Raw genomic sequence first — 22,735 nt, forward strand, 5'->3', positions numbered from 1 at the left:
AATTCGGCCAGAACCTTTGCAAAGACAGTCTGCACCAGCTTATGTATCGGTGAATCATCACTTGGCTGCAACGTTTCCCCGTCCGTTTGCACAATCGAAGCGAGCGACATTTGAGTACTTTGCAAATGTGTGGTCGAGGGTGCTGGTAAACATGCATGGGGTAAACTTTCAATTCCTGTCGTATGTCACGGTCACAACATTCATGAATTGTGACATACGCGTATTTGTGACCGCCAGCTCCCCTAACACAACGCTGAGAGTTAGCTGAGAAGTCCCGCATCATGTCCAGCGCAAACATGACAATGTTTCGCGCCTACGCGCAAAAGTCTAATCCTGCTATTCTACCTCCATCAGTCCTTCTCTCACATTCCGAGACATGTTTGACGGTCTTTGACGCATTTCCGAAATCGATCTTCCATTTTCTCGTCATACCTCGTGTCAGGCAACCCTTCAACGTGTACCAACTCGCTAATCTACGTTCGTTGCTCAAATGCGAGAAAAACTGCGCCAAGGAACTCCTCACAGATCTAGGCCGAGAAGCGAACAATGTCAAGAAAATGATCGAAAGTGAGATGCTCAAGAAGTACGGATTCAAGTGGGAAATATGGATGGGTTTCCACGCAGTACCTAGCATGGAGTAAGTCTCGATTGGCTGGTCTTCTGACGCACTCACGTATATATGTATTTCTAGACACCTCCACCTCCACGTACTTTCTGCTGACCTATGTTCTCCGAGAATGAAGTTGAAGAAGCACTACAATTCCTTTCATCCAAAGCTCGGCTTTTTCATCCATTTGAGCGATGTTCTTTCTTGGTTCGATGCCGACTTGTCGTATTATAACACAGTGAGTTGTTTGTATTTCGCTCCCGTGCCTTCCCCACGGCGCTAACTGCTGCCATGTCTCTAGATCTCTCAGCTCAAGAAGAGCGAGTATGAGCCTTTACTTAAGGAAGATCTTTCTTGCTGGAAATGCGATCGCAACCTTTCAAACATGCCTAAATTGAAGTCACACTTGCAGGAAGAATTTGACAAACTGTCCGATCAAGAAAAGGCAAAGGCAGAAAGAAAGAGGAAGCCTGCCGATGATCCTGTACATAAACATCTCCCCCCCAAATGTCATTGAATGATGACGATTCGCCGCCGGATAAATTGGCCCGTGAGAATAAGGAGGAGCGAGGACCCCATAGTGATAACTGAATTCATTCATGTGTGCGCCATCCAGTGAGCTTGCTTCGGTCATTGACTCGGAAATTGTTCGTACCAGATGTTTTCCATAACTCCAATTCTATGATTTCTGACTTTCGCGCGAGACTACCACGTTGGACGCTATGCTATATCATTCAGATTTCGATTTCACTGATAAATCTATTTTTTGCGACTCCGGTCCGTCGAGGGTTGTTAGCATCATAGGATCCCCGGGCGCCCCGCCTTCCTATAGGTATTTAAACTGGCTGCAAGAGAAACAAGTCAACATTAGCTTTGACAGGAACTATGTCACTTTTTACACTTCGCTGGGGCATCATCTCTACGGGTTGGATCGCAGAACAAGTTGTTTCGGTGAGGAAATAGAACTTCGTGTCATAATTGCGTGAGTTATTGACCCCAGTTTGCCCCGAAGGATTTGCTTGTTGATCCTACCACGTACGAGCTCATATACTTTCTTTGAAATTGAGTCTCACGAGTTTCCTCAGGCGTGGTACCAATGATATAGTGCACAAAGTGACTGCTGTAGGCTCTCGAAGCGTTGAGAAGGCACAGAAGTTTATCAATGAGTTTGTGAATGGCGACAAGACCGTAAAAGCGTATGGAACGTATGACGAGGTCTATGCAGATAAGGTTTGTGGATCACTTTCGTCAAGTCTATTTGCCTCTTGACATCATTCGAGAATGTAGACGCTATTTATATAGGTATGACTTATCCAAGTTATGACCACAAACAAAATCAATATTCGACCTTACTTAGGCACACCCCATACGTACCATTACACAAACGCTTTGGATGCACTCAAGGCAAAAAAGCATGTACTATGCGAGAAACCAGTGACCTGCAACGCTGCCGAGCTGCGTTCACTCATCGCAACGGCGAAAGAGAATGAAGTTTTCTTCATGGAGGCACTATGGACGCGTTTCCAGCCACTCGCAAAGGAAGTCAAAGAGCTCATCGACTCTGGCACACTTGGCCTTCCCGTAATTGTCCATGCTGACTTCTCCGTCGACTTCGGCATTGACAGTGAGTAGCCCTCCTTGTATCGCAATATCCGTTGAATATCGCTTGCAGAATTGCCCCTGACTCACCGCATGCTCGATCCCAAGCTCGGTGGGGGTGCGATTCTTGACCTGTAAGTGCGATGTATTCCCCTCGAGCGCCAGTTTAACCTAAAGTCGCACAGTGGTCCGTATCCTCTAATCTGGGTATGTACCGTTGACTACATGGCATCCTCTGCTTAAGTTTATTATGCAGACGATTCTTGCTCTCTACGAGCACCCCGCCAATAAGCGCACGAAACCTTCAAACGTCACCAGTACCATGTACAAAACACCGATCACGGGCGTTGACTGCAACACATCATACATCATCACCTTCTCTCCCAACTCCAGTACAGGCTCTACTCTCGCCGCACAGGCAGTCCTGAGCTGTAGTATGAACGTAGCATCCCACAACCCAGGCGTTACCATCCGCTTTGAGAAAGGGACTATCATGATCGACGCGCCGGTACCTTGTCCACTCAGGTATACCGTGCAATACTTCCAAGAGGGCAAGCCAGGCAAAATCGCACGCGAGGATACCCGGACGTTTGAGTACGTCGGTTCGGGCTGGCATTTCCAGGCCGATGAGGTTGCACGATGCGTTAGGGACGGAAAGCTTGAGAGTGAGCTGTGGAGTCATGACAAGAGCATTTTAGAAATGGAAGTTTTCGATGAGGCGAGTTTGCATGACTGGGTTCCCTGTCCAAGTCTTGATCTGATTCGCATTGCAGGTTCGCTACCAGGGAGGCTACAAATTTCCTGACGGCATTGAGAAGGTACTACTTCCTGTGCGTTGTGGGTAGGGGAGGCCATGAATTAAGTAGGAGAAAACGTTGAAAGATAACAGAGAGAGACTGAAACAAGGTAGCACGAACTATGGTAGTAGTCAAAACAATGAATACACTTGCTGGTAGATTCAGTGTTAAGCGCATCGAGGCTCATGGATTTAGTGTTCAAAGCACTGAAAATTCTTGTTTCTGCTTCCCAGTGTGCTATAGGATCATTATGAAATCGAACGGGAAAGGAACAAGAAAATCAGAAGACATTATGTAGGTTGTGCACACCACCATCTATACTATTTTACAACGAGTCCGAACGATATCTTCGCTCAAGATTTCCAGCCCAAGTATATGGCCATCTTATTCAGCCTCACCTTCCTCCTCAAACACAGTAGCAGCAACATTGCTCGCGGCGAGTCTAGCAGCGCGAGAACGCTCGCTAGCCTCGCGGATGGCCCACGTAAGTTCGTAGGTCCTGCATGCGTCTGTAACGAATGACGTTAAATCGTGAATGAGTGACGAGTCTACCTAAAAACGCACCTTCGTAGGAGCTAAGGATTTGAGCAGCCTCAGGGTCCTCTTCGATGTCCTCGATGATGTCGATCCAGTTGGATACCTGTGTCATACGTTTGCCTTGGCTTCATCTTCAGGGATAGCACCACTTACCTCGGAGAAGAATGGGTCGTCATCGGGGAAAGTATACATTTGTTCGTGGTCGTCGCCAGGCCTGCGGACATACAACATAGGTTGAACGTAAGGGTTGACGAGCCTAGGAATATCATGAGAAGGTGATGTAGTAAGTTTGAATGGGAGCATACTTCAGGGAGTAGCCATCGGCATGGACCTCGAGCTCACAGCTGTAGTTGTGCCCTTGGAGGGTTGCAGTGTGAATGAAACTGCCAACCGCACCAGAATCATATTTCCTGTTGTCACGTTAGTATCTGGCTTCTCGAACACAACAACACGTCTTTACCAAGTGGCTGCAGTAACGCGGGGAATCCTGTTCTCCGGGGCAATTTTGCTTTCGTCAATGCGCACCTTCGAGAGATGACCAGCATTCTCGTCCCAATCAAGGGAATGAGCGGTGACGGAGGCTATGTCGACTTCCCCACCAAAGTACCGCGAGAGATCGCAGAAATGGGTTCCTTGCTCGATGACAGGACCAGCACTAATGAATCAATGACAGTCATTGGCTTACACGTTCTAGACCAGGACTCAACTCACCTCTTAGATTTATCCCACCAGTCAGGTTTCGCGATTGACTCGTAAGCACATGCATAACGAGCAATTGTGACCATCACGGTAAGCTCGTTCTCCTCAATGATCTGCTTCATCTTCTGAACGGCTTTCAGGTACCTTAGCATGTACCTGTGGAGGATAGGTTCATTTCATTTATTGACTCAACTGTCTATGAGCATACCCGACAGAACAGATGGCCTTTGAGTCGGAGATGGCCCTTGCGATCTGGAAAGATTCCTCCAGCTCGTGCTTTGGACCGGTCGCTATGGGCTTCTCCATGAAGATGGCTACGCCGGGGAAGTACTTCAATATTTGCATCTCAATGTCGCGACCCGGCTGAAGGGTTCCGCGAAACATCGGAGGAGAACCGACGACAATCGCGCGAGGACGGTCCTTGGCAGACATATTCTTAACAAAGTCCTCGAGGGTCTTGAACACACGCGTTGCCTGGTACGCAGAAACGACGAAGGAGTCACATTTCTTCTGGAGTACGGCAGTTGCACGCTCGATCGCAGGATCGATGAGGGCAACTACTTTGAGACGCAAACCGAGCTTACTGTGATGATTTAGGTGGCAGAGTAGGTGGAGACAAGGGGGGACTTACTGCTCGAAGCGGAAAGAGTGGTTCCAGGGTCCCTCATCGGATCCTGGGGTAGCGGGGATGAGTCAGGTACCCGTACGGCACGGATATGACACTAGTAGAACTCACCAAACATGATATTTCCTGCACCGACGAAGACGACATTGAAATCATTGGTACCGCCAACGTGCGTGGTTCTATCAGAGACAGATCAGTGATCGGGTCATACGAGTGGGAGGGTACTGACTTATCCATCGGGATCAGCCTCGATGGGTCGATGGAAGGGCGTCTAGATGGACCAGACGAATATCCTGATCCACGCCTATCGGCGGGTCTTCGTTCTGAGCCTCGACGAGAGGCAGGCTGTTTTGTAGAGGTCATCTCAAGGGTTGAGGAAAGTCTGCGTGTGGAGGCCATTGTGTCGATTTTGAGATAACGACGGGGGGGAATGGGTGGCGTATTGCAGAACCCGAAACCTGCACTCTTTATAGCAGTGTGGAGAATATATGACCAATTAGTAACTTAGGTTCTTCACTATACGTACTCGAGGAATGAGGCTGGAATGTTACTACGGTACACACGGGTAGCGTTGCTAGTTCGCACCCTGTCACCGGGACCGTGCACGATCGTGGTCCGATTTTTGGACTTTGTTAACTCGGACCATAAAGCGTGGTGTCATGCACGCTGTGTATCTCATCGGATGTAAATCGGATAGAATGTCTAAATAATGCTTATAACAACGACAAGGCAAGGAGAGTAGCGATGTGAGAAGGAATGAGGGGGTATCAAGGGGTTGAACCGAGTATTAGAGTCCATTTAAAGCTGGTCTTGCCAGCCATGCAGGTGAATGAACGGGAAAGGAATGATAGCCAAGATTACGAGCGTGCCGTGTTGTTCTGTTGTTGCTTCGGAAATCTGCTAGCTAACTCCTGACGTTTGCGTTCAGCGGCTTCTAACCGAGCAGTCATTGCCCTAAGCTCCTCTTTCAACTTCTCATTCTCCTGTGTTAGTTTCATCACGTTACTAGCTCGCTTCTGGACTTTCTCAACCCTGCATGAGGTTACCGTGACTGACTGTCCCTGTATTGGGCAATCGATGCTATGATCCGACTCACTGTGGTTCCGAAAATTTTGAAAAACCCATGATCGTGTCAAAGGAAAAAGTGAGATCAAGTTCCGCTGCTGGAATCTCTGGGAGGGCGGGAACAGGAGAACGGGGTCTGTGCCTTTGAGAGGGTGGCTCTAGGCGATTAATTGAAAGGCTGACGGTCTAAATGAGCGAACCTATGGACTCGCGTATGCTCTCTTTACCGCACCTAGAAGTGTTTACTGAATCCATGCTGAAGAGAGAAATTGAAGTCAACAGTAAGTAGCTTTGGTCAAACCAAATTTGTTTCGGAACTCATGACTATCCAACATCGGTATATAATTCTCACGTATATTTCAAAAGGAAATAAATTCTCATGAGTAATTGTCATTCGGACTTATTAATTACAAGTGACATTAGCGTTTAGCTTCAGCTCCCTCTTTCCTTGACCCATTTACTTCCTTCTCTTCGCTGGCGCTGTCGTTGACGACGACGACATGCCCAACCTGATGTCCACCGTCATTGACGGTCACGACGTGCTGGCGGCTAATGACCATATTCTAGGCCACCATGACTCTCACAGAAATGACGCCGACATTCACGACCTCAGCATTCCGCCTGCTCACTTTCACAACTCTATTGGCGCCAACATCCCTGTATCTATTAATGGATCCCACAATGTGTATTATAACTCTTACGCCGATACGTCCTTCCAGGACATCGGTCCATATCCCTACCCCTTGCAGCAAGGTCATGTACCGGATGCTGCTCAACTCGACCTTCAATATATCCTCTCTTCGGATATGTCGCATTCACACTCCAATGATTTTATACATGACCATCCTCAGTTGCAAACAAAGCACTTCCAACAATCGCAGGATCTTTCTTCCTTGGGTCCTCCTTCTGACCCTGAGTCACAACCTCAGTCCTCTCCCTCAATTTCATCTTCAGCTAGCTTTGCACATGCTCTCCACGATTTGTCACGCTCTCCAGATAATTCTCCCACTCCATATACTCCATCGTCACCCCTAAAAGTTGCCAGATACGCTCACGCAATGCTACCGCCCATTGTCCATTCAAGTCCCTCCAATGCTAGAAAGGATGAAACTGATGTGCGTTCTAGTACATTCTGATGTGCCTGTCACCTGATGGTCTTCTTAGAGCCGTTCCGTCAACAAACGCCTAAACTCCGGTGCTGCATCACAGGTCGACCCCTATGCCTCCGCATTTTTACACGACCAGTTGGGGGAAGCAAAATGGAACACGTTTTATGCACGGTTATTCGAACGTAGACTCGGTCCTATCAAGTCAAAGATGCGAGTCAAAACCAAAGGCACCGGAGGTGGTGGACTTAGTACTTCCAGTCCTGGCGCCACAGCAATTGATTTTCTCATCAAAGTCGAAGTTGTCAAAGAAGTGCTGCGCACCTACGTCCCGTGAGTTTCGCAGTTGTTTAATTGGCGAATTAACTAAAATTAAATGTCTCGCCTTGCTGTGCTCTGCTATCAGTCATCCGTACAATCCGCTGAAGTCCCTAACACATGTATTTCCGGGCTCTCCGTCAGGATCTGTTACCCTGACCCGCTCAACCATCCTGGTTCTATCTGGTTGGTCCAACACGCAGTTTTCGTATTGGGCTCGTCGCTCTGAAGGCATCTCTGTCCTAAGAGATCACGACGAGCGTCTGCAGTCAGTTGCAGTCGCCCTGGAAAAGCGCTTGAGGCAAGGGGGGGTGCTCCAAGACTTACCTGATGACGACGCCCTCAGTTCCCTTACCTATGGCCACGTGGCAGAGTCCTCACCAAACGTCACCGGCAAAGGTCTTGACATCATCATTGAGGAGGTAAAGAAACGTACTGGACTCAGTCCATTCCTTCGTGGGAAACATTCTTCCCTTGATCCGTTTGGCTCTACCAACAGTGATAAGGATACAGGACCAGGCCCCCCGTCTGGCCCTCCTTCAGGACCTGTGTACATGCCAACCTTCCAGGCAATGGAGTATTCTCATTCTCCTCCGGTATCTACGGAACCTCCTCGTCGGCCCAAGAAAAAGAGGCGAACGAGCGCTACTGAGTCAATATCTTCGCATGCCGGTTCTAGCGTAACTCACGCGGAGCTAGTGGCTAGCTCAGGTCAGTTGGGATACACGATGGAGTCAGGTGTCAAATCCGACGTAGCGAATATGATATCACCTGATGCGGTGGCGTCACCAGCTTCGCTCTCGGTATCACGTCCGCTGCCTCGGTCTCTTGGCGTCATGGATGATCCTATTGGTGCCTATCAGCTCCAGAGCAGTACGATGGATGATGCTGTGGAGAGCACCAACAGGGAGTACTTTCCCGTATCAGATTCTCGTTCTGACTTTGATGAGTTACGACACAAGCGGCCCTTCTCGTATTCTGACCTTTCCATGGAGACGCGACAGAGGCTCAGCGTCTAGATGATTTGACAAGCTCTAGACCATGATGTGCATGCCGTTTCCAGCCTTTCGGTTCTATGAAGTTCACGTGCCTCTCAGGACTTTTCCGCTGCATGCATACTTGCCTTCTGCATGCATGCTACTTCTCTTCTCGCTTCGCTTTCTCGATGCTCATCGATCATATGCCCATTCACTTTACCTGATCAGTCTACCTCCGCTCTCTAATTCTTGTACCACTATCAGGAATCATATTCAGAAAACTTATCAATCACCACTCTAGCTACGTACGATACGGATCATATCTCATTGCAGTACTTTTTCTGTGGCCTGTCCACTTGTAGTTCCCATGTAGTTCTAGAGCATCTTTCGCCGAAAACCCCAGTTGTAATAACCCACGCACAAACACGTTACTTTGCTTATGATACATCATTTTCGGTGTTCACCGATTACCATGTCCACTGTGTGATGTTGAACATCGGGCATATCATAACGACGCTGACGGCGGCATTCTTTGTCGTTGCAAGCTATGTGATCCTATTCAACACGTTTCTACCGCTCTCTGGTGTTTATGTACGTACTTGGTTATTCAAGAAAAGATGCCATCGTGGCGCATATACTAATGAACCGCTGACCTATCAGGCCCTTGACGTCCTCGCGCAAGACACCCATTACAAGTACTTTACCCTATTCATCATTCCCATGGGCGCGTACTTTGTGATTGCAAACTGGGTAGGCTGGCAGTACTACCAGAATTCTTGATTGTGAGTGCTGCTGCTGTTTGCCTCTACCTTCCTTGAAACTCCGCCGGCGTATGCAGGAATAAGGCGAGATTCCGGTATACGCCTTACACGACACACGGCACCAGATACTTGAGCATAAGCTTTCGATACAGGTATTGCAGGGTCTAGCCAACAATGGTGTACTACATGTGCATAAATAGGTATCCAAACGTGGTGCATATCGAGGAAATTGCACAAGGTGAATATGGAAGTAAATAAGTTATAAGTAAAAAGTAACAAGACTATCGGTATGCCATCATGGAGGTTCAGGTGTTCGTGACTTTTCCGTTAGGGGTCTTGGCCTCTTCTGCACTTGTCTCAATTCCTGCCAGAGTCGACTGCGCTCGGGCTCCTCCCTAGGTGTGGAGGTGTAATTTGACCTAGTAGGACTAACTTCCCTAGCATAAGAACTTTTGGACTTCGCAGGGCTGATAGCTCGTCTCGCCGTGAACCTGGGTCGTACAGGTGAGGACGGTGCCTGGGACGGTGGTATGGAAGTTTTGTTCGATCTCGTCGGACTGGGATCACGGGGTCCCCGACTCGGGGGCTTGGCGCTCTGGCGGCCAACAGGTTCGGGGCGGGTTTGGTTTGCAAGAAGACGTGCAATGCCAGGTCTGGTAATCAAAACAGAAGACCGAGTAGCGGCAGGGCGGCTCGGACCTACTTCCGAGCCTTCTGTTTCACTTTCTACACGGGTATTTTGACGAGGAAATGGGCTGCGACTCGTGCGTGCCGGGAGCTTGGGTGTCGGGTTGGCTCGCCCCGGACTAACGGACGGCAAACGAAGATAACGAGCGCGACTGTTTAAAGGTATTGAACAAACCTACGCAGTCATGTGGTGGAAAGAACTCACGCTATTTCCTTCAAGTGGGTTTTTGTTTTGTAGGCTTGGTGCCACTTTTCGAATGCTCGATCTAGATCACGAAGGTCATCCACTGGATATGATCGTCAAATAAATGAAATCTCACTTAGGACGGCATCATTATGAGTCTCTCGGGCTCTTTTGGCCAGAAGTGCCTGCGGCATAGCAGCTCTCCAGATAGCCCAATAGCTCATCTTGGTCCGTGAGGCCTGGAAGCGGATGGCTGGGAGAGACTGAACGGGTGTTAACAGACGTGTTAGGTATTATAAAGAAAACATACTCGGGTCTTTGAATGCCAAATACCAAATGCACGGAAGAGGAGATTCTTTTGATTCTGAATGGCCATCTGGCATAGCTATTATGCTTGAGTTAGGAAGGTATGCTTTGTCGAGGATGCTACAGAACTCACAAGGGGTCGAAGTTTCTCATCCATGTACCGTTCTCTCCATCTGTTCCAAGCAACCTGCACATTTGCCCGGTCAAATTCGAGTTCCTTTTCGCGCAAAGTAATGCGTTTATGACGTCGAGCACGGGCCTGCCATCAGCCAGCGATAGAACATCCGGCGGACGCTCTCTACAGGGCAAGAATTAGACGATCAGTTAGATGACCCCAACCTAAGTACTGACCGGCCCGTTTGATATCAAGATGACTCTCCATGAGGCTCAGGTCTTCAACATGGCGCAAACATATGTTCTTCCATTTCTTGAAGGCGAAGCTGAGGAAAAGGTCAGATGTATTGAAGTTGTGGAGGCGCAGACGGTCGCGTACACTATTAGTGCGTGGGCGCTCTTCTGGCTGACTTCTAGTTCCCGTAACTTGATTTCAATGACACGATTGGTCCATAGTCTTAGAGCATCCCGTTTTATTCGCTATAACGCAATTAGACTGAATTTCAAAGCTTGCAAATTCGTTCGACTTGCCAGAGATACGAGGTCATATATTTGCTGCGCTGCCAGCCGACGGAATCGCTTTTTTTGATATTTCTGGTGCCATGCTTCAGGTGAAATTAAGACATCAGAAACCAGCTGATTAGATCATAAACACGTCAACTTTACCTGTCATGAAAGCGCGAAGTCGACGGATCTCAAGGCCTTCGAGTTTCTTCAATCTTTGGTGTTCCTCAAACTTGACCTTCCAGGCTTTCAAAATCCTTCGCTGAAGAATGAAGTTCTCCACGAATCGAGCTTGTTTCAACAGCTTCATCTTTGTCCTCAGCTGGATACGCCATTTGAGTAGTGCATCATACTGCACACGAGCAAGGTTACGCTGAACAGCAAAGGCGCGGCGATTTTGGTAAATTGTATAGACCCGATGCCAAGTTCGCAGAGCTGAAGAGACACCATATGAATCGGAGCGCATGGAGAATGCAAGAGCATAATCTGTCACGACGTTAAAGATCTCTAGGATAATCTGATTGCTGAACTACGCTCACCTTCGAGATGCTTGCGTTCTCGCAAGCGATCTTTCCAAACAGCCATTGAATTTTTCATTAGACGCATGTCTCTCACCCTTTCGAGCAGTTTCCCGCGTTCGCGAGCCTTCCAAACCCTGACGACGGCTCGGAGCAAAAAAACATCTTGACGAGCGAGATATTTGTCGGCACGCTTTTCCGTGACCTACTGAAATGAGTATCGTTCAACGTTATTAAATAAGGGAACGTACACGCATTCGATCTCTGGTAGTTTTCCATGTGCTTATTGCTCGCTTTAAGATAGCAACATCGCGATAGGCACCCGCAGTCTGGCGCTCACGGCTACAAGAGGTGTTAGCTGTCTGAATGTGAAGAAAATTTGATCCACTTACGTCTGCTTCTTCCACAAGTCCATCACGATTCCTTTGATCCTGAGTGCCGCCTTGTGTGCAACGGTTTTTCCGGCATCTTTGGCAGCCATAGCTTTTTTCCAGTGCTTCCATGCTCTATGAGCAGCGCTCCCCTTGATTCTCTGAGAAAACTCATCTGCCGCAGAATCCATGCGATCTAGCTTTAACAAAGAGTTTTTCCATCGCAGGAAAAACCGTGCAACTATGCGTTCATTGTACTGCAGCTCGTTTAGAAGAGAGCGGTGGGACTGTTGCCATTTGGTCCATGCATATTTGACAAGTTTAGTTTCATGCCTTTCGCGAACCGTCTTCATCTTGGTGCGCATGTCATGACGCCACTGTAACTGTTTTTTCTGCTTATGTTTTGCACCCCAAACACCAAGGGCGAAGCGAAGGCAGCGCGCATCGGCAATAGAGGCAGCGCGAGCGTGCATTTCAAGACGCAAGGCAGTAGCATTCCGCCAGGAACGTAATGAAGAACCTAGGATTACATTATCTCGAGCTTGAGCAACTTGTTCGTTCGTTGTCTAGACTGAAGTATCACCACCTGACAGGATCACAATCGGAAAATGCCTACCGCTAGCCACTGGTAACCGAGAACCCAGATCCCCCAACAATGTTCGAGAAGTTTGTCTTCACGGAACTTATCCGCGTCTTCCTCGTCTCGTGACGTCTTAATTTTTTGCCATGCTTCATCTTCATTGATCACGCTTCCCTTGCGTTCGCGACCCTTTGTGATCGCACTGACTGCTACGGAGTTTTTAATCGGTGACGATGCACGAACTATCGGCCGATCCCGTGCTTTTTGAGGGACAGGCGTTGCAACAGCAGCGCGATAAGATGGCGGAGTAGTTGATAAAGAGCCTGGTACATCACCATCGTCGGTGGTGTCTGACATTCCTTCCCATACAGCTGGCTGGTGACGACCAGCGGCTGTTTGGGGACAGGGCGTAGATACACGTGTAAGAGTAGGTGGAAGGATATTGTTTGAATTGCGGCTTGCAGGCGTCCTTGTCACCCGTGTCAATTGTACTGATGCGTTGGGGCGCGTAGCCTGGTTCAGGCGTGTGAGGGGTCGAAGAGGGACCTGTTCGGATTCGGCATCAGAAAAAGGGGTTTCTGTTTCTGTTTCTGTTGCAGTTCCATCCTGTTCCTGATCTTGGTGTGAGTGAAGGGTAAACACATCATCGTCCTCGTCGCGGACAGGCGTTGCGAGACGGGCAGCTGATCTCGCAGGCTTCGAAGTCGGAACGGGTGCTCTGGCAGACGTCGTAGGGATTGGAATCTTCGAGGCACCGCTATAGCTATACTGCTGTTTCACCCCCTCCCATTTGTGATTCCAGCTTGGTCCCCGGAGTTTACAGAGCTCCAGCAGCCTCCCGTAATGCACCGTCTCTGTCTGATTATCCCAGCCCCGATCGTGCAGTTCATCGTTGTACGCCTTTAGTCCCGAGAGAAACGAGGTCGCGTTGGGGGAATTCTTTTGACGACTGCATCAAAAAACTCGACTTCCGCAGACGTCAGGTTGTGTAATTCAGATTTCGAGGCCGCCGACCCACGGGAGACATCAGATATTGTTGCCTGGAAAGATACTAATGGACGTTGAGCTGCAACGAGAGGCTTCGCAGGCGATGATGTGTTAGTTGGCTTGAAGCCGGGCATATAGACAAAATAGAGGTGTTAGTGGTGGTACATCGACCAAACGTGGCATCCGATTATGATCAACAGATGGAGACGCGTTCGCGATACAGGCACGTGCGCGTCTACATTTACGTAACATCAAATCGACTGTGGATCTTTGCAAGCACCTTTTTTTTCTGTCAAAGTGGTACAATTCGCTGCCTCTTGTTGTTTTTGTGTACTTGTAGTTAGGGGACATTAATATTGTCTATTGTGTATCCCGAACAAAACCAAGTGTGCCGAGTGACGAAGCCAGTAAATCCAACACTCGCCCACTCTCTTTCTTCTGGACTTGCAGGAGCTCCTCTAACTCAGCCCGCAGATCCTCATTTTCGATAATCACGTCTGCATGGATTCGCAGGACGACATTTTGTAGTGCTTGCACAGCTTCAAAGTCAAGGTGCGACTGCAGGCGTCGCTTGATGGCGCGAAGAAATTGCTGGAGGCTGTTGAACGAGACTAACGAGCGCAACTCCAAATCAATTGCTGCCGGCGAGAGGCTCTTGATGTAGTTAAACAACGCATCATCCGCTGAAAGAAGCCTTGGTTATCAGCACGAACAAATCGCGAACGGAAAGAATCATACAGCCGTTATTTTTATCTGACTCGACTAGTAACTTTTGTAACGTGCTTCGCGAGTTCGCAGCGATTTTGTCGAGTCTGCGAGTGTGTTTTTCCTGTGTCTCTTGCTTCTTCTCCTCGATCGCAAACCGATGCTCGACGCCCGGTAACGTAGGTAAGAAAAACGGGGCATGTTCGGGCTTCTTCGGCGGCTCTTTTGGTTTATTCCGTTGCTGCAAAACAGTTAATCCTAGCGTAAAACAAGAGACGAATACGAACCTGTATGACCTCCAGATTCAGTAGTGTCTGCCAACGTGCGCGAGGGAGTAACGTTAATGTCACAAGGTCTCCATCTAATTGAGACGGTGTAGAGAAGACGTCTGTGGGCTTATCTTCCACCCCCAGTGATTCCAAAGCTTCTAATGCTGTATATAAGTCAGCAATTATGCATAAAACCAAATGGACAAATAATTCACCTTCATCTTCTTCAGACCCTTGCATCGAAGGAAGCGCAACTTCAGCAATATTATCTTCTGAAATTGCACGGAATGCAACCTCCGAGTATTGAGATCGATTTGCCCTATTCAGTGTTATCAACTGAGATAAGAAGTTGATACGTAGTATCTTACCAAAGGAAAATGCCAACACTGTCGACGTGTGTGGTGGCCAGAAAGTCATTTGTCGGCGAGAACGCAATGCTCGTCGCGACACTAGGTGTGCGGAATGCGTTTATTAGCTGACCAGTAGGTATATCGAATGTCCGTATCACAGAGTCCAACGATGCGACTACTATCCAGCGTGAATCTGACGAAAACGCCTGTTACTGCTTCAGCAAAGTTCTGAAGTTCAATACAATGTCCGCAACCCACTATATCAAGTATTCGACCGTGGACGCCACATGCCAGTTCTCTGACGATTCTACGAGTCTCGATATCAATGATTCGAACAACCATATCATCGCAGACGACTGCAAGTAATCCAGAGTCTCGTTGTAACATTATCGAACTAACTGGAGTTGGCAAAACCACCACTTGGTCCAGAGTACAAGCGTGGAAGTTAAAGAACTGTAATCATCAGTCGTTGTAAGCTGAGAGCGGCGGAAGCAGCAAGAATTCTCACATTCATAGTGCCATCTGAAGTAGTGGCAATAACTGCGCGGTTCAGAGCATCTGAAGCTAGGCCAGTAATACTACGCTCGCTGGTTTTTTGTTTCGTCATGGACGAAAGCTCAAGGCGATCAATTACGGCTTGAGGGCAGGGTCCAACCTTGAACGACTTTCGCTTCAACCCAGACTGCATGTTCCACATGTGTATCTCTCCGGTTGAAGATCCCGCAAGACCGAAGTTTCCGCAAGCAGTAACACAGACACACTAAATTACAGGATTAGAATACAGAATAAAGCAAGAAAGACGACGTACCTTTACAACACCTGAGGGAGATTTCCTTTTGGAACTTTCAGCGGAGTTGAACGTGTGCTTTCCAACGCGCTTGTTGAACACTGTCCAAGACCGTACACACATCTCGTCAGCATGTGCAGTCAGAACGTCATCCCAGTCCTTGGATCGTGTCGACGAACAAGAAATAGAAGTGATGGGAGGGAATTTCAATGAAGCAAGGGGTTTTGATAGAGTCGTAGCTTTCCGTGCGAGAGATCCTGAACAGATTCAGGTTAGCCATCAATAACACCATTCTCTACTCGACACCTACCTTGCGACATCTCGTATGACCTCGAGTCTCGAACAACAGAAACATACCGCAAGGTACGGTCTGCCGACGCAGATAGCAATTGTTTACCATCTTCACCATAAAACCGAATGAGATGCGGGGGTGCGTGATGACCAGATCTGAATTTCAGGAGTCGAGGAACAGCGGTGGGGGATTCGTACAACCATTGCTATTTAACGATCATCAGTGATAAACAGACCTTCTTGTTCTCATAACTACCTTGACGCTGTTATCCTCACCTGAGCTGACGAGGACAGGCTGTCCAGGGACCCACTCAAGTGCACTAACAGCACCATCATGTGCACCCCGGATGAGATGCAGAAGCCGACCACCAGAATCCAGGTCCCAGAGAGCTATATGTCCAGATGACGAGGCGGATGCCAGAATCGAGTGACCATCTTGTATGCAGCGAGATCAGAATTTAATTTGCTCATGTCTGCAGCAACATACCACTCCGAAAAGATAAAGCTTTGATTCCCCCATTATCCATGTACATTCTCATGAGCCGTTCATCAGCACGAACGTCGTACACAGATATTTCTCCTGACATAAAACCAACACCGACCACGTCAATAGCAGGGGACTGCGTTAACGCCGTGATGGGACTCGACAATGAGTTCATATGCTGCTGAGTGGGTAATGTGCACAATTGAGAATTAAAAAATTTGTGTATACAGGTCCTGTAGTAGCCAGTTGAATTCAAGTAGTGGATTGCAGATATTCAACTCACTGTGTACGGATGTTCCAAAGTTGCATATCGCCCTCACTGCTAGCAACTAGAACTTTTATTCAGATATGTAGCAGGATGGAGAATTGATGTAGCAGTAAACCCAATATCAAACTGAATAGTTGCAGATAGGGTTCGTTCTGGATTAATGATGAGACAAACACTCGAAGTAATCGAACAGAGAGCACACCATTAGTTGATACCTCCCATATTAGCATCCGCCTACCACCTTCCGTCAATGCAAGTAACTGAGAGCCAAATAGAATGACAAATGCTAAAGGTGTCTGGAGCGGATTCGACACGCGTAAAACCTGTAACTGAGTCAACAACAAAGTACGTGGAATATCTGAAAGCTCCTACCTCTTTTCCTCGGAGATATTTGATTACATGTACACCAGACGCTGCCCAAACAGCATCACCATCCATAACTAGGCATGAAATGGGGTCTTGAACTTCCGGACCTGTGCACCATTACACAGGAAAATCAGACATGACTTCTGATCCTAAGATATACTAATAACTCACCAACAAATAACAGGCCCATCTTACCCCCCTCCCATAACGCCCATGATCTGCCGAGACAGGTTAAAATGTGTATCCGGGGTCCCTCGGTTGCATCCTTGTAAGAACGGGTTTGCATATAGAATGGTATGTGGTTTGTGATTAGACCTAAAGCGCGGAACGGCGCAAACAATAGAGGCACTCTAGGCAGGCGAGTGGGACTCGTCGCACGTTTGCGTTTTGTGCTGTTGCGAATCCTTTTGCGAGGGCGAGCTTCTATCATGTCAACATCTTCGGCGTTCTGAGTGGCCATGGACACCCTGATCGCCTGCGCTAGACTAGTAGTAAATGGAGAAAAGACCGACGAGAGTGAACGATCGCAAAAATGTATCGCTACTTCGAAAAATCATCTCACGTGACCTGCGATGTAGAGTTATAATTTTATACTTGCTAAATATAAACGCCGATGCAGTAATAGTATATAGTCAGAAGTCAGACCATGCAGCTTTGCTCCGTGGGTGTTTCACCCAGGTTGCGGTTCACTGAACTTTTATTCCATTCACAGCATGATCCAGATCATTGTTACCAGTGCACACGAAGGACGGACGTCTTGAGTCATGAGTATATTACACCATTAGCATGGATTCGTAAGTGAGAGAAGTACATACGATACTCTAGTCCATTTACAAGCTACATAATTTAGTTTCAAATCATTTCTATGCGAGCCATTAAGTGACATGCATCGCCCGAGGCCACCATTGATAAGGTATAATCAGGTATCGCCTGTTCGTCCACTTCCAGGCCCGAGACAGGGGTATCGGATGTCCCTCACTCTATGCTTCCGTCTTCTGCTTGATACTAGTAGTGTCCTCTGCCATGTTTGTTCGTGTGCGTTCAGAGGCGTCATCACGGGAAGCTTGTCTCTTCTCGCTCTCCAAAGATTCGGACTCCACGACTCGTGATTCTTCTTCTATCGTCGCTTGAGCAGCACCTTGCTCAATGTCTCCTAGCTTCTTCTCACCGCTGCGGATAACAGTGCGCTCGAGTGTGTAACCACGAATAAAGAGAACTAGAAAGAGACCGAACGCAACTAGTGGCACGTTGACCAACCAAACCGTGCTGATAGACCGCGAGTAAGCATACATGACCTCATTACGCACTGTTGGGTTCTGGTAAGATCGGTAAGTAAGCCAGAATCGAGATCATAAAATTGTTTCTGACAGAAATGGAAGAAATCTGCCTGACGCTATCATTCAAAGCCGCTGCAGAAGTGTCGATGGTGAGGCCCTGGATGCCCCGCAATTTCTGCTGGAGGACACTGGAAATGATAGCTTCCCCGATTGTAATACCTATCGTACCCCCAAGAGTTCTGAAGACCAATGAGTACCATGAAATGCACATTGTAGAGTCACTCACCGGAGGAACACAAAAGCACTTGTACTGGTAGCCATATCCTTGATGGGCATGGCCGCCTGTATGCCAATAAGCGGGGTCTACCACAGAGGCGATGATGAGTGTGGATTGTTATGATGATATAGTAAACTCACCTGGAACAAGCAACCGATGCCAAGCGCTGTGATAAAGGGGTAGATTTCCTTCTCTGCACTGTATAAAAAAGCTATAGTGATCACCTGACTTCGGCAATCATTATACACATACCTAGTACTCGTACTGGACAGCATGATCATGAGACCCCAACCAAGTGTCATGACAGTCCATCCGCACCACATGACGGGACGGTAGGATCCCGTCCGGGTCACAATTATTCCAGAAACTGCTGACATGAGCGAACTGCCTAACGAATAAGGCAGCATTCTGCGCATATTGGCAACCTGGAAACAATGACACATATTCAAATACTCACTTAACGCCAGAGCCGGTTGCCGATGCGCCAAGAACTGGTGTTGAGCTCAGTAAAGTGCATACCCGAAGGCTGTAAGACAGATCTACCTTGGTAATACATTGGAAGGTAGCTAGAAAACGAAAACCACATGAGGGTGTGTGCAAACTCTGTCTACAAAATACTCACTATGAACCTGGAATAGTCATATGAGTGATTAACAAGACCCAAGACAGATTTGCGTACATGACGTACCTGTGAAGAATACCACAGCATGCAAAAATACAGAAACCATTATCAAGCCAGTTGTACGTGTCTAGCAAACCATGAGAGACAACATGAACAGCTTCCTCGACAACTCACCTTGAAAAGACGAGGAGGGATGATGGGGGACCGCTTCGTATATATCTCATTAACGCCGGCAAGGATTAACAACGTGCCTCCCACAGCAAGGAGAGCAATAGTTTCGGCACTTTGCCCTAAAGACCAGTAAGACTTGGTTCTTTAGAACAGAAAAGATAACATTACATGTCGTTTCGCTCGAGTTGAAACCTATAAGCAGGCAAACGACACCTACAATAATCACGAAAAGCCCAACGAAATCAAATTCCCGGATATGGTCGCGGAATGGTCTTCCTTGATGGGGATTTAAATTTAGGAAGAAGAATAAAAGTGCCCCAGCTAAGCCGCCAGTCGGTCTGTCCAAGGACGTATTAATAATGAGCCTCTGATCTCACCACAAACATTGGAAATACATATCAAACGCACAAATTGATCCAGAAGCACCTGATACGCCTCGATTGAGATCTCGATCAACAACAGAGTGCGAATACTCACCACCTCCAAGTTACATGATCGGTAAAAACCTAGAATGCAGAAAACGTCATCAATTCTCAGATTTCTTCAGAAGATGCGGGGGACCTTACACCGCCGAGCAACGGTCCGATAACGCTGAAAAAATAGATAAGGTTTTAAACTTTGAGAACTTGACGAGACGATCTTACCTTGCTATGCCCCAGGTGGCACCGATGAAGCCACCATACTTGCCTCGGCTGAAAAATAAACAAAATAAAAAATGAACCAGCGTTGCTAACAAATACTCACTCTTGCAATGACACGATGTCGGATATGGTGATCTGTACGAGTTGCATGATGCCCCCGCCGCCGATTCCTTGTACGGCACGACAGACAATCAACCATGTCATAGTCTGTGCTGCGCCACACAACGCTGAACCAATCTGACTTATGATGTCAGATGAATAGGACCCATGTGCTGTGAACATACTAAAAATATGATGATGGATCCGTATAGTATGGGTTTGCGGCCTGCGGATCTCAATCGTTAATTTCCAACGATGTATGTGAGCATGCACTGAAATGACACTAGCCTACAATGTCAGATAGCTTGCCGTATAGCGGGCCTAAAGAAGCGGACGCCAACATGTACGCACTGTATGAAAAGACGTTAGAGTGTGACACCGACGCTAATTTACATATACGAACCTTCCTACCCAACTGTAGTTTTGCCCCCCTCCAAGCTCCGCTACGATTGTGGGCAGGGCGGTGGCTACAATAGTCTTGTGAAACGTGAGTTAGATTTTTACGAACAACATAACAATTTGCTTACTTGATCTAAAGCCGCCAAGAATACACTGCACATCAAACCGAAGAATACAATGCCTATTCGATTTTTTGGGACGACATGCTCTTCATCTTTTTTCCACGATGCACCTGGCTTCTCTTTCGCCTCTTGAACTGGAGATGACGGCTCCGCCATCGTTGTCATTTTGTGAGAGTCTCGTCACTCGAGGGCAGCGAGTAAATTTCAAGAACGGACTGACAGCGCCAACGGGGGATGGGTACAAGGGAAGTGGGTTCATATCTCTGGACGTCTGTGTGTAATACTTAAGGGTAGAGGTGTGCTCGAACTGTGCCGAGCCTTGCTCCGAGATGCCGTGTTCGCGCACTGAGCAAAACGATTTCGCTGACTCAGGTTCTTGTAGATGATTCACCAGGATTGGTCAAAGTTTGGCCAAAGATAGTAAAGAAAATCCTACATATGCCAAGGAAAGCCATAATACGCTTATTTATGGCACTCCGTGCAGCGTGATTCGCGTAAAAATGTTCAGTTCCGTGCCCGGCAAAGTCTAGGGGTAAGATTCATCCGCTCGACACGCACCACTGCATGTCAGGTCTTTGTCAGACATTCGGAGTTATAATTAGCTTCGGGACATCGGACACGAATTCTTCCACGGACAGACCTCTGTGTCCATTCTGTGGGGGCACTCTTTCATTTTTTTTACCGTTTTGGAATCTTCCATACTTGTCTGAGGCTGCGCACCGATAAAATCAGTGCCTTTGATGTTTCGGGAGAACTCTCACGTTAATTATCGCAAACCAGCTCCTCGGAGTCTTTAAGCTCATTAAATGGACCTACCACATTTTCTGTAGACTGTCTGTTTAATGAGGCAAGCCGTCGATTAGATATTTCTGCATCGTAGTAAATCTGCGTCCGAAACCCGATTCCAGACGCACATATCCACGTTGCGCTGATACCATACCAACAACAGGGCCTGGTGCTCGAGTCGTGGCCAGCCAAACGTATTGTGGTGACTTGTAGATTGGCGAACTGCTGAAACTCTGCGGGACTCTATCAATGAGCATTTATGTTAACAGACTGGTCATGGAAATATAAGACCTGGTTCTGGTTGACTGGAATGCCATGTATTTTTAACTCCATGCCATTTTGAGTTTTGTGACGGTTCCAAATCTATTCAAAGGTCTCTGTGGCTTAAGCAGCAGTGAACGTCGTTCAGCCTCCAAAAGCACCCAATAGCCCATGGATACTGGTAAAGCCAGTAACGAACCACGTACTGTGCCATCGACCACAACGCCAGTGCGGAAGCAGGAGTATGATGGCATGATTCATTGTTGCGATGCGCAGGGAGAATGGCAGAATGACATCGAGCGTCCTCCTCCCGTTAACTAGTACGCTTGAAATTAGTCTCCCCTAGACAACCCTTTATAGACGAAAGAAGATAGCTATTCCGTCTAATAGAAGTTAGAATATACATCGGACGTATTGGAAGATGTATCTCCGCATGGAGCCTGGATGGACGACTGGAAGTCATACAGGTGCAATAAGCACTAAACTCGTACTTGGTCCAGGATGAAGGAAATATGCGATAAATATGCAGGAGCTGGGGACCACGGCAAACACGTCCACAGACTGTTTTGTGAAGGTACTCGAATAGGGGAAGGGTGCAGAGCTCGATCTCAGCACGACCCTGGCGTTTGTGGAGTTTAATGCATGCGAATCCAAAGGCAGGGGAGGATAGCAGTACAAGCTGGCAAGGGACACTGCAACCGTTGTCGATGATTTCCTGGCATGTGACGGCTATCGCTCTTGGCCGTTCGACGTTAGAGTCGCTGCTGGAATCTTGGTGCTGTGTCAGGTCACCCGATGATTCAACCATCGGTGGTCAAATGACTGCATGTCAATTTCACCGGAAGCCCCAGCTGTTAAACATTCAGCGCTGAGGCAGTTGCAATAATCTCCAGGGCTTCTCCAACGATTCTCTTGAAACCACCACCCATAGCGAGTGAGATGTTTCCGACGTAGCAGGAGATCTGCGACCGAAAGAACAAAATCGCAGCACCAGCCGGGTCACTAGCATTGGCAGGGGGTCCAGACTGTGGCACGGCACGATACTCAAAACTCCAAGTACTAGTACGCGGGGCAATCAGATTAGTATTACCAACTGAGTCAAGCTGGCAAAATAACCGCCTATCCCTAGGGTACATGCATATATATAGAAGGACTTACTGTTGTTCACGATTCGATAGCGTTATGATAGCCAGAACTTGTGATTTAGTTCTGGAACCA

General features: G+C 47.8%; 9 protein-coding genes across 9 annotated transcripts; 4 read left to right on the forward strand and 5 right to left on the reverse strand.

Annotated features, from left to right (window-relative positions):
- The first annotated feature begins 216 nt into the window (after positions 1–216).
- BJ212DRAFT_1310315 (HIT-like domain-containing protein) lies at positions 217–1,305 on the forward strand. Its single transcript, XM_041333976.1, has 4 exons — positions 217–637; positions 692–845; positions 909–1,091; positions 1,163–1,305. Exons 1-4 carry the CDS (start codon positions 282–284, stop codon positions 1,196–1,198), a joined length of 729 nt encoding a protein of 242 aa, XP_041199945.1. The 5' UTR covers positions 217–281; the 3' UTR covers positions 1,199–1,305.
- Positions 1,306–1,354: 49 nt separating this feature from the next.
- On the forward strand, positions 1,355–3,204 carry BJ212DRAFT_30340 (uncharacterized protein). The gene is made up of 9 exons (XM_041342868.1): positions 1,355–1,558; positions 1,620–1,642; positions 1,693–1,837; positions 1,888–1,909; positions 1,965–2,231; positions 2,280–2,340; positions 2,392–2,413; positions 2,463–2,924; positions 2,980–3,204. Exons 1-9 carry the CDS (start codon positions 1,493–1,495, stop codon positions 3,049–3,051), a joined length of 1,140 nt encoding a protein of 379 aa, XP_041199946.1. The 5' UTR covers positions 1,355–1,492; the 3' UTR covers positions 3,052–3,204.
- Positions 3,200–5,441, reverse strand: BJ212DRAFT_29995 (putative oxidoreductase C terminal-domain-containing protein). The gene is made up of 10 exons (XM_041342861.1): positions 5,094–5,441; positions 4,976–5,043; positions 4,871–4,913; positions 4,448–4,822; positions 4,252–4,395; positions 4,001–4,195; positions 3,846–3,950; positions 3,694–3,796; positions 3,568–3,643; positions 3,200–3,512 (listed from the first exon to the last, which is right to left on the reverse strand). Exons 1-10 carry the CDS (start codon positions 5,261–5,263, stop codon positions 3,388–3,390), a joined length of 1,404 nt encoding a protein of 467 aa, XP_041199947.1. The 5' UTR covers positions 5,264–5,441; the 3' UTR covers positions 3,200–3,387.
- Positions 5,442–5,721: 280 nt separating this feature from the next.
- On the reverse strand, positions 5,722–6,184 carry BJ212DRAFT_1474285 (uncharacterized protein; the record flags this gene model as incomplete). Its single annotated transcript, XM_041339067.1, has 3 exons — positions 5,722–5,896; positions 5,961–6,107; positions 6,162–6,184. The coding sequence occupies 3 exons, from the start codon at positions 6,182–6,184 to the stop codon at positions 5,722–5,724; spliced, it is 345 nt and encodes a 114-aa protein (XP_041199948.1).
- A 162-nt stretch (positions 6,185–6,346) lies between these two features.
- Positions 6,347–8,781, forward strand: BJ212DRAFT_1310332 (uncharacterized protein). The gene is made up of 3 exons (XM_041333977.1): positions 6,347–7,044; positions 7,094–7,368; positions 7,442–8,781. Exons 1-3 carry the CDS (start codon positions 6,430–6,432, stop codon positions 8,370–8,372), a joined length of 1,821 nt encoding a protein of 606 aa, XP_041199949.1. The 5' UTR covers positions 6,347–6,429; the 3' UTR covers positions 8,373–8,781.
- BJ212DRAFT_30444 (uncharacterized protein) lies at positions 8,621–9,397 on the forward strand. Its single transcript, XM_041342869.1, has 3 exons — positions 8,621–8,921; positions 8,991–9,112; positions 9,176–9,397. The coding sequence occupies exons 1-2, from the start codon at positions 8,817–8,819 to the stop codon at positions 9,108–9,110; spliced, it is 225 nt and encodes a 74-aa protein (XP_041199950.1). The 5' UTR covers positions 8,621–8,816; the 3' UTR covers positions 9,111–9,112; positions 9,176–9,397.
- On the reverse strand, positions 9,387–13,476 carry BJ212DRAFT_1443264 (uncharacterized protein; the record flags this gene model as incomplete). Its single annotated transcript, XM_041337797.1, has 15 exons — positions 9,387–9,930; positions 9,984–10,044; positions 10,099–10,225; positions 10,273–10,338; positions 10,402–10,527; positions 10,562–10,566; positions 10,620–10,708; positions 10,762–10,862; positions 10,914–10,987; positions 11,049–11,372; positions 11,426–11,609; positions 11,656–11,746; positions 11,797–12,341; positions 12,392–13,294; positions 13,324–13,476. The coding sequence occupies 15 exons, from the start codon at positions 13,474–13,476 to the stop codon at positions 9,387–9,389; spliced, it is 3,393 nt and encodes a 1,130-aa protein (XP_041199951.1).
- A 144-nt stretch (positions 13,477–13,620) lies between these two features.
- On the reverse strand, positions 13,621–17,407 carry BJ212DRAFT_1310340 (Utp21 specific WD40 associated putative domain-containing protein). The gene is made up of 15 exons (XM_041333978.1): positions 17,034–17,407; positions 16,869–16,969; positions 16,699–16,819; positions 16,512–16,563; positions 16,232–16,461; positions 16,001–16,179; positions 15,764–15,950; positions 15,475–15,710; positions 15,175–15,426; positions 14,925–15,119; positions 14,685–14,872; positions 14,532–14,635; positions 14,335–14,480; positions 14,081–14,288; positions 13,621–14,025 (listed from the first exon to the last, which is right to left on the reverse strand). The coding sequence occupies exons 1-15, from the start codon at positions 17,320–17,322 to the stop codon at positions 13,703–13,705; spliced, it is 2,811 nt and encodes a 936-aa protein (XP_041199952.1). The 5' UTR covers positions 17,323–17,407; the 3' UTR covers positions 13,621–13,702.
- A 139-nt stretch (positions 17,408–17,546) lies between these two features.
- Positions 17,547–20,992, reverse strand: BJ212DRAFT_1572605 (MFS general substrate transporter). The gene is made up of 19 exons (XM_041342076.1): positions 20,477–20,992; positions 20,353–20,426; positions 20,238–20,299; positions 20,135–20,175; positions 19,954–20,087; positions 19,854–19,901; positions 19,776–19,800; positions 19,687–19,715; positions 19,618–19,635; positions 19,378–19,547; positions 19,213–19,328; positions 19,096–19,165; positions 19,039–19,045; positions 18,960–18,982; positions 18,874–18,907; positions 18,557–18,824; positions 18,426–18,502; positions 18,231–18,378; positions 17,547–18,178 (listed from the first exon to the last, which is right to left on the reverse strand). Exons 1-19 carry the CDS (start codon positions 20,633–20,635, stop codon positions 17,843–17,845), a joined length of 1,839 nt encoding a protein of 612 aa, XP_041199953.1. The 5' UTR covers positions 20,636–20,992; the 3' UTR covers positions 17,547–17,842.
- Positions 20,993–22,735: the final 1,743 nt, after the last annotated feature.

The sequence above is a fragment of the Suillus subaureus genome, assembly GCF_016647635.1.
Source record: "Suillus subaureus strain MN1 chromosome Unknown BJ212scaffold_1, whole genome shotgun sequence".
Classification (NCBI taxonomy): domain Eukaryota; kingdom Fungi; phylum Basidiomycota; class Agaricomycetes; order Boletales; family Suillaceae; genus Suillus; species Suillus subaureus.

Excerpts from the sequence above, each read along its gene's own strand:
- BJ212DRAFT_29995 (XM_041342861.1), bottom strand. The coding sequence starts at position 5,263 with ATGGCCTCCACACGCAGACTTTCCTCAACCCTTGAGATGACCTCTACA. Across the intron at positions 4,396-4,447 it reads AAGGCCATCTGTTCTGTCGG|GTACATGCTAAGGTACCTGA; the intron begins GTATGCTCATAG and ends TATCCTCCACAG. Across the intron at positions 3,951-4,000 it reads CGCGTTACTGCAGCCACTTG|GAAATATGATTCTGGTGCGG; the intron begins GTAAAGACGTGT and ends ACGTGACAACAG.
- BJ212DRAFT_1310340 (XM_041333978.1), bottom strand. The coding sequence starts at position 17,322 with ATGGCCACTCAGAACGCCGAAGATGTTGACATGATAGAAGCTCGCCCT. Across the intron at positions 15,120-15,174 it reads CTTCAGATGGCACTATGAAT|TTCTTTAACTTCCACGCTTG; the intron begins GTGAGAATTCTT and ends TGATGATTACAG. Across the intron at positions 14,289-14,334 it reads TGAATCTGGAGGTCATACAG|CAACGGAATAAACCAAAAGA; the intron begins GTTCGTATTCGT and ends ACTGTTTTGCAG.
- BJ212DRAFT_30340 (XM_041342868.1), top strand. The coding sequence starts at position 1,493 with ATGTCACTTTTTACACTTCGCTGGGGCATCATCTCTACGGGTTGGATC. Across the intron at positions 2,341-2,391 it reads GGGGGTGCGATTCTTGACCT|TGGTCCGTATCCTCTAATCT; the intron begins GTAAGTGCGATG and ends AAAGTCGCACAG. Across the intron at positions 2,414-2,462 it reads GTCCGTATCCTCTAATCTGG|ACGATTCTTGCTCTCTACGA; the intron begins GTATGTACCGTT and ends TTTATTATGCAG.
- BJ212DRAFT_1310332 (XM_041333977.1), top strand. The coding sequence starts at position 6,430 with ATGCCCAACCTGATGTCCACCGTCATTGACGGTCACGACGTGCTGGCG. Across the intron at positions 7,045-7,093 it reads CTAGAAAGGATGAAACTGAT|AGCCGTTCCGTCAACAAACG; the intron begins GTGCGTTCTAGT and ends TGGTCTTCTTAG. Across the intron at positions 7,369-7,441 it reads GTGCTGCGCACCTACGTCCC|TCATCCGTACAATCCGCTGA; the intron begins GTGAGTTTCGCA and ends CTCTGCTATCAG.
- BJ212DRAFT_1310315 (XM_041333976.1), top strand. The coding sequence starts at position 282 with ATGTCCAGCGCAAACATGACAATGTTTCGCGCCTACGCGCAAAAGTCT. Across the intron at positions 846-908 it reads ACTTGTCGTATTATAACACA|ATCTCTCAGCTCAAGAAGAG; the intron begins GTGAGTTGTTTG and ends CCATGTCTCTAG. Across the intron at positions 1,092-1,162 it reads GGAAGCCTGCCGATGATCCT|AATAAGGAGGAGCGAGGACC; the intron begins GTACATAAACAT and ends TTGGCCCGTGAG.
- BJ212DRAFT_1572605 (XM_041342076.1), bottom strand. The coding sequence starts at position 20,635 with ATGACAACGATGGCGGAGCCGTCATCTCCAGTTCAAGAGGCGAAAGAG. Across the intron at positions 19,329-19,377 it reads CAACTCGAGCGAAACGACAT|GGCAAAGTGCCGAAACTATT; the intron begins GTAATGTTATCT and ends ACTGGTCTTTAG. Across the intron at positions 18,379-18,425 it reads AGTGCTTTTGTGTTCCTCCG|AACTCTTGGGGGTACGATAG; the intron begins GTGAGTGACTCT and ends ATTGGTCTTCAG.
- BJ212DRAFT_30444 (XM_041342869.1), top strand. The coding sequence starts at position 8,817 with ATGTTGAACATCGGGCATATCATAACGACGCTGACGGCGGCATTCTTT. Across the intron at positions 8,922-8,990 it reads TACCGCTCTCTGGTGTTTAT|GCCCTTGACGTCCTCGCGCA; the intron begins GTACGTACTTGG and ends CTGACCTATCAG.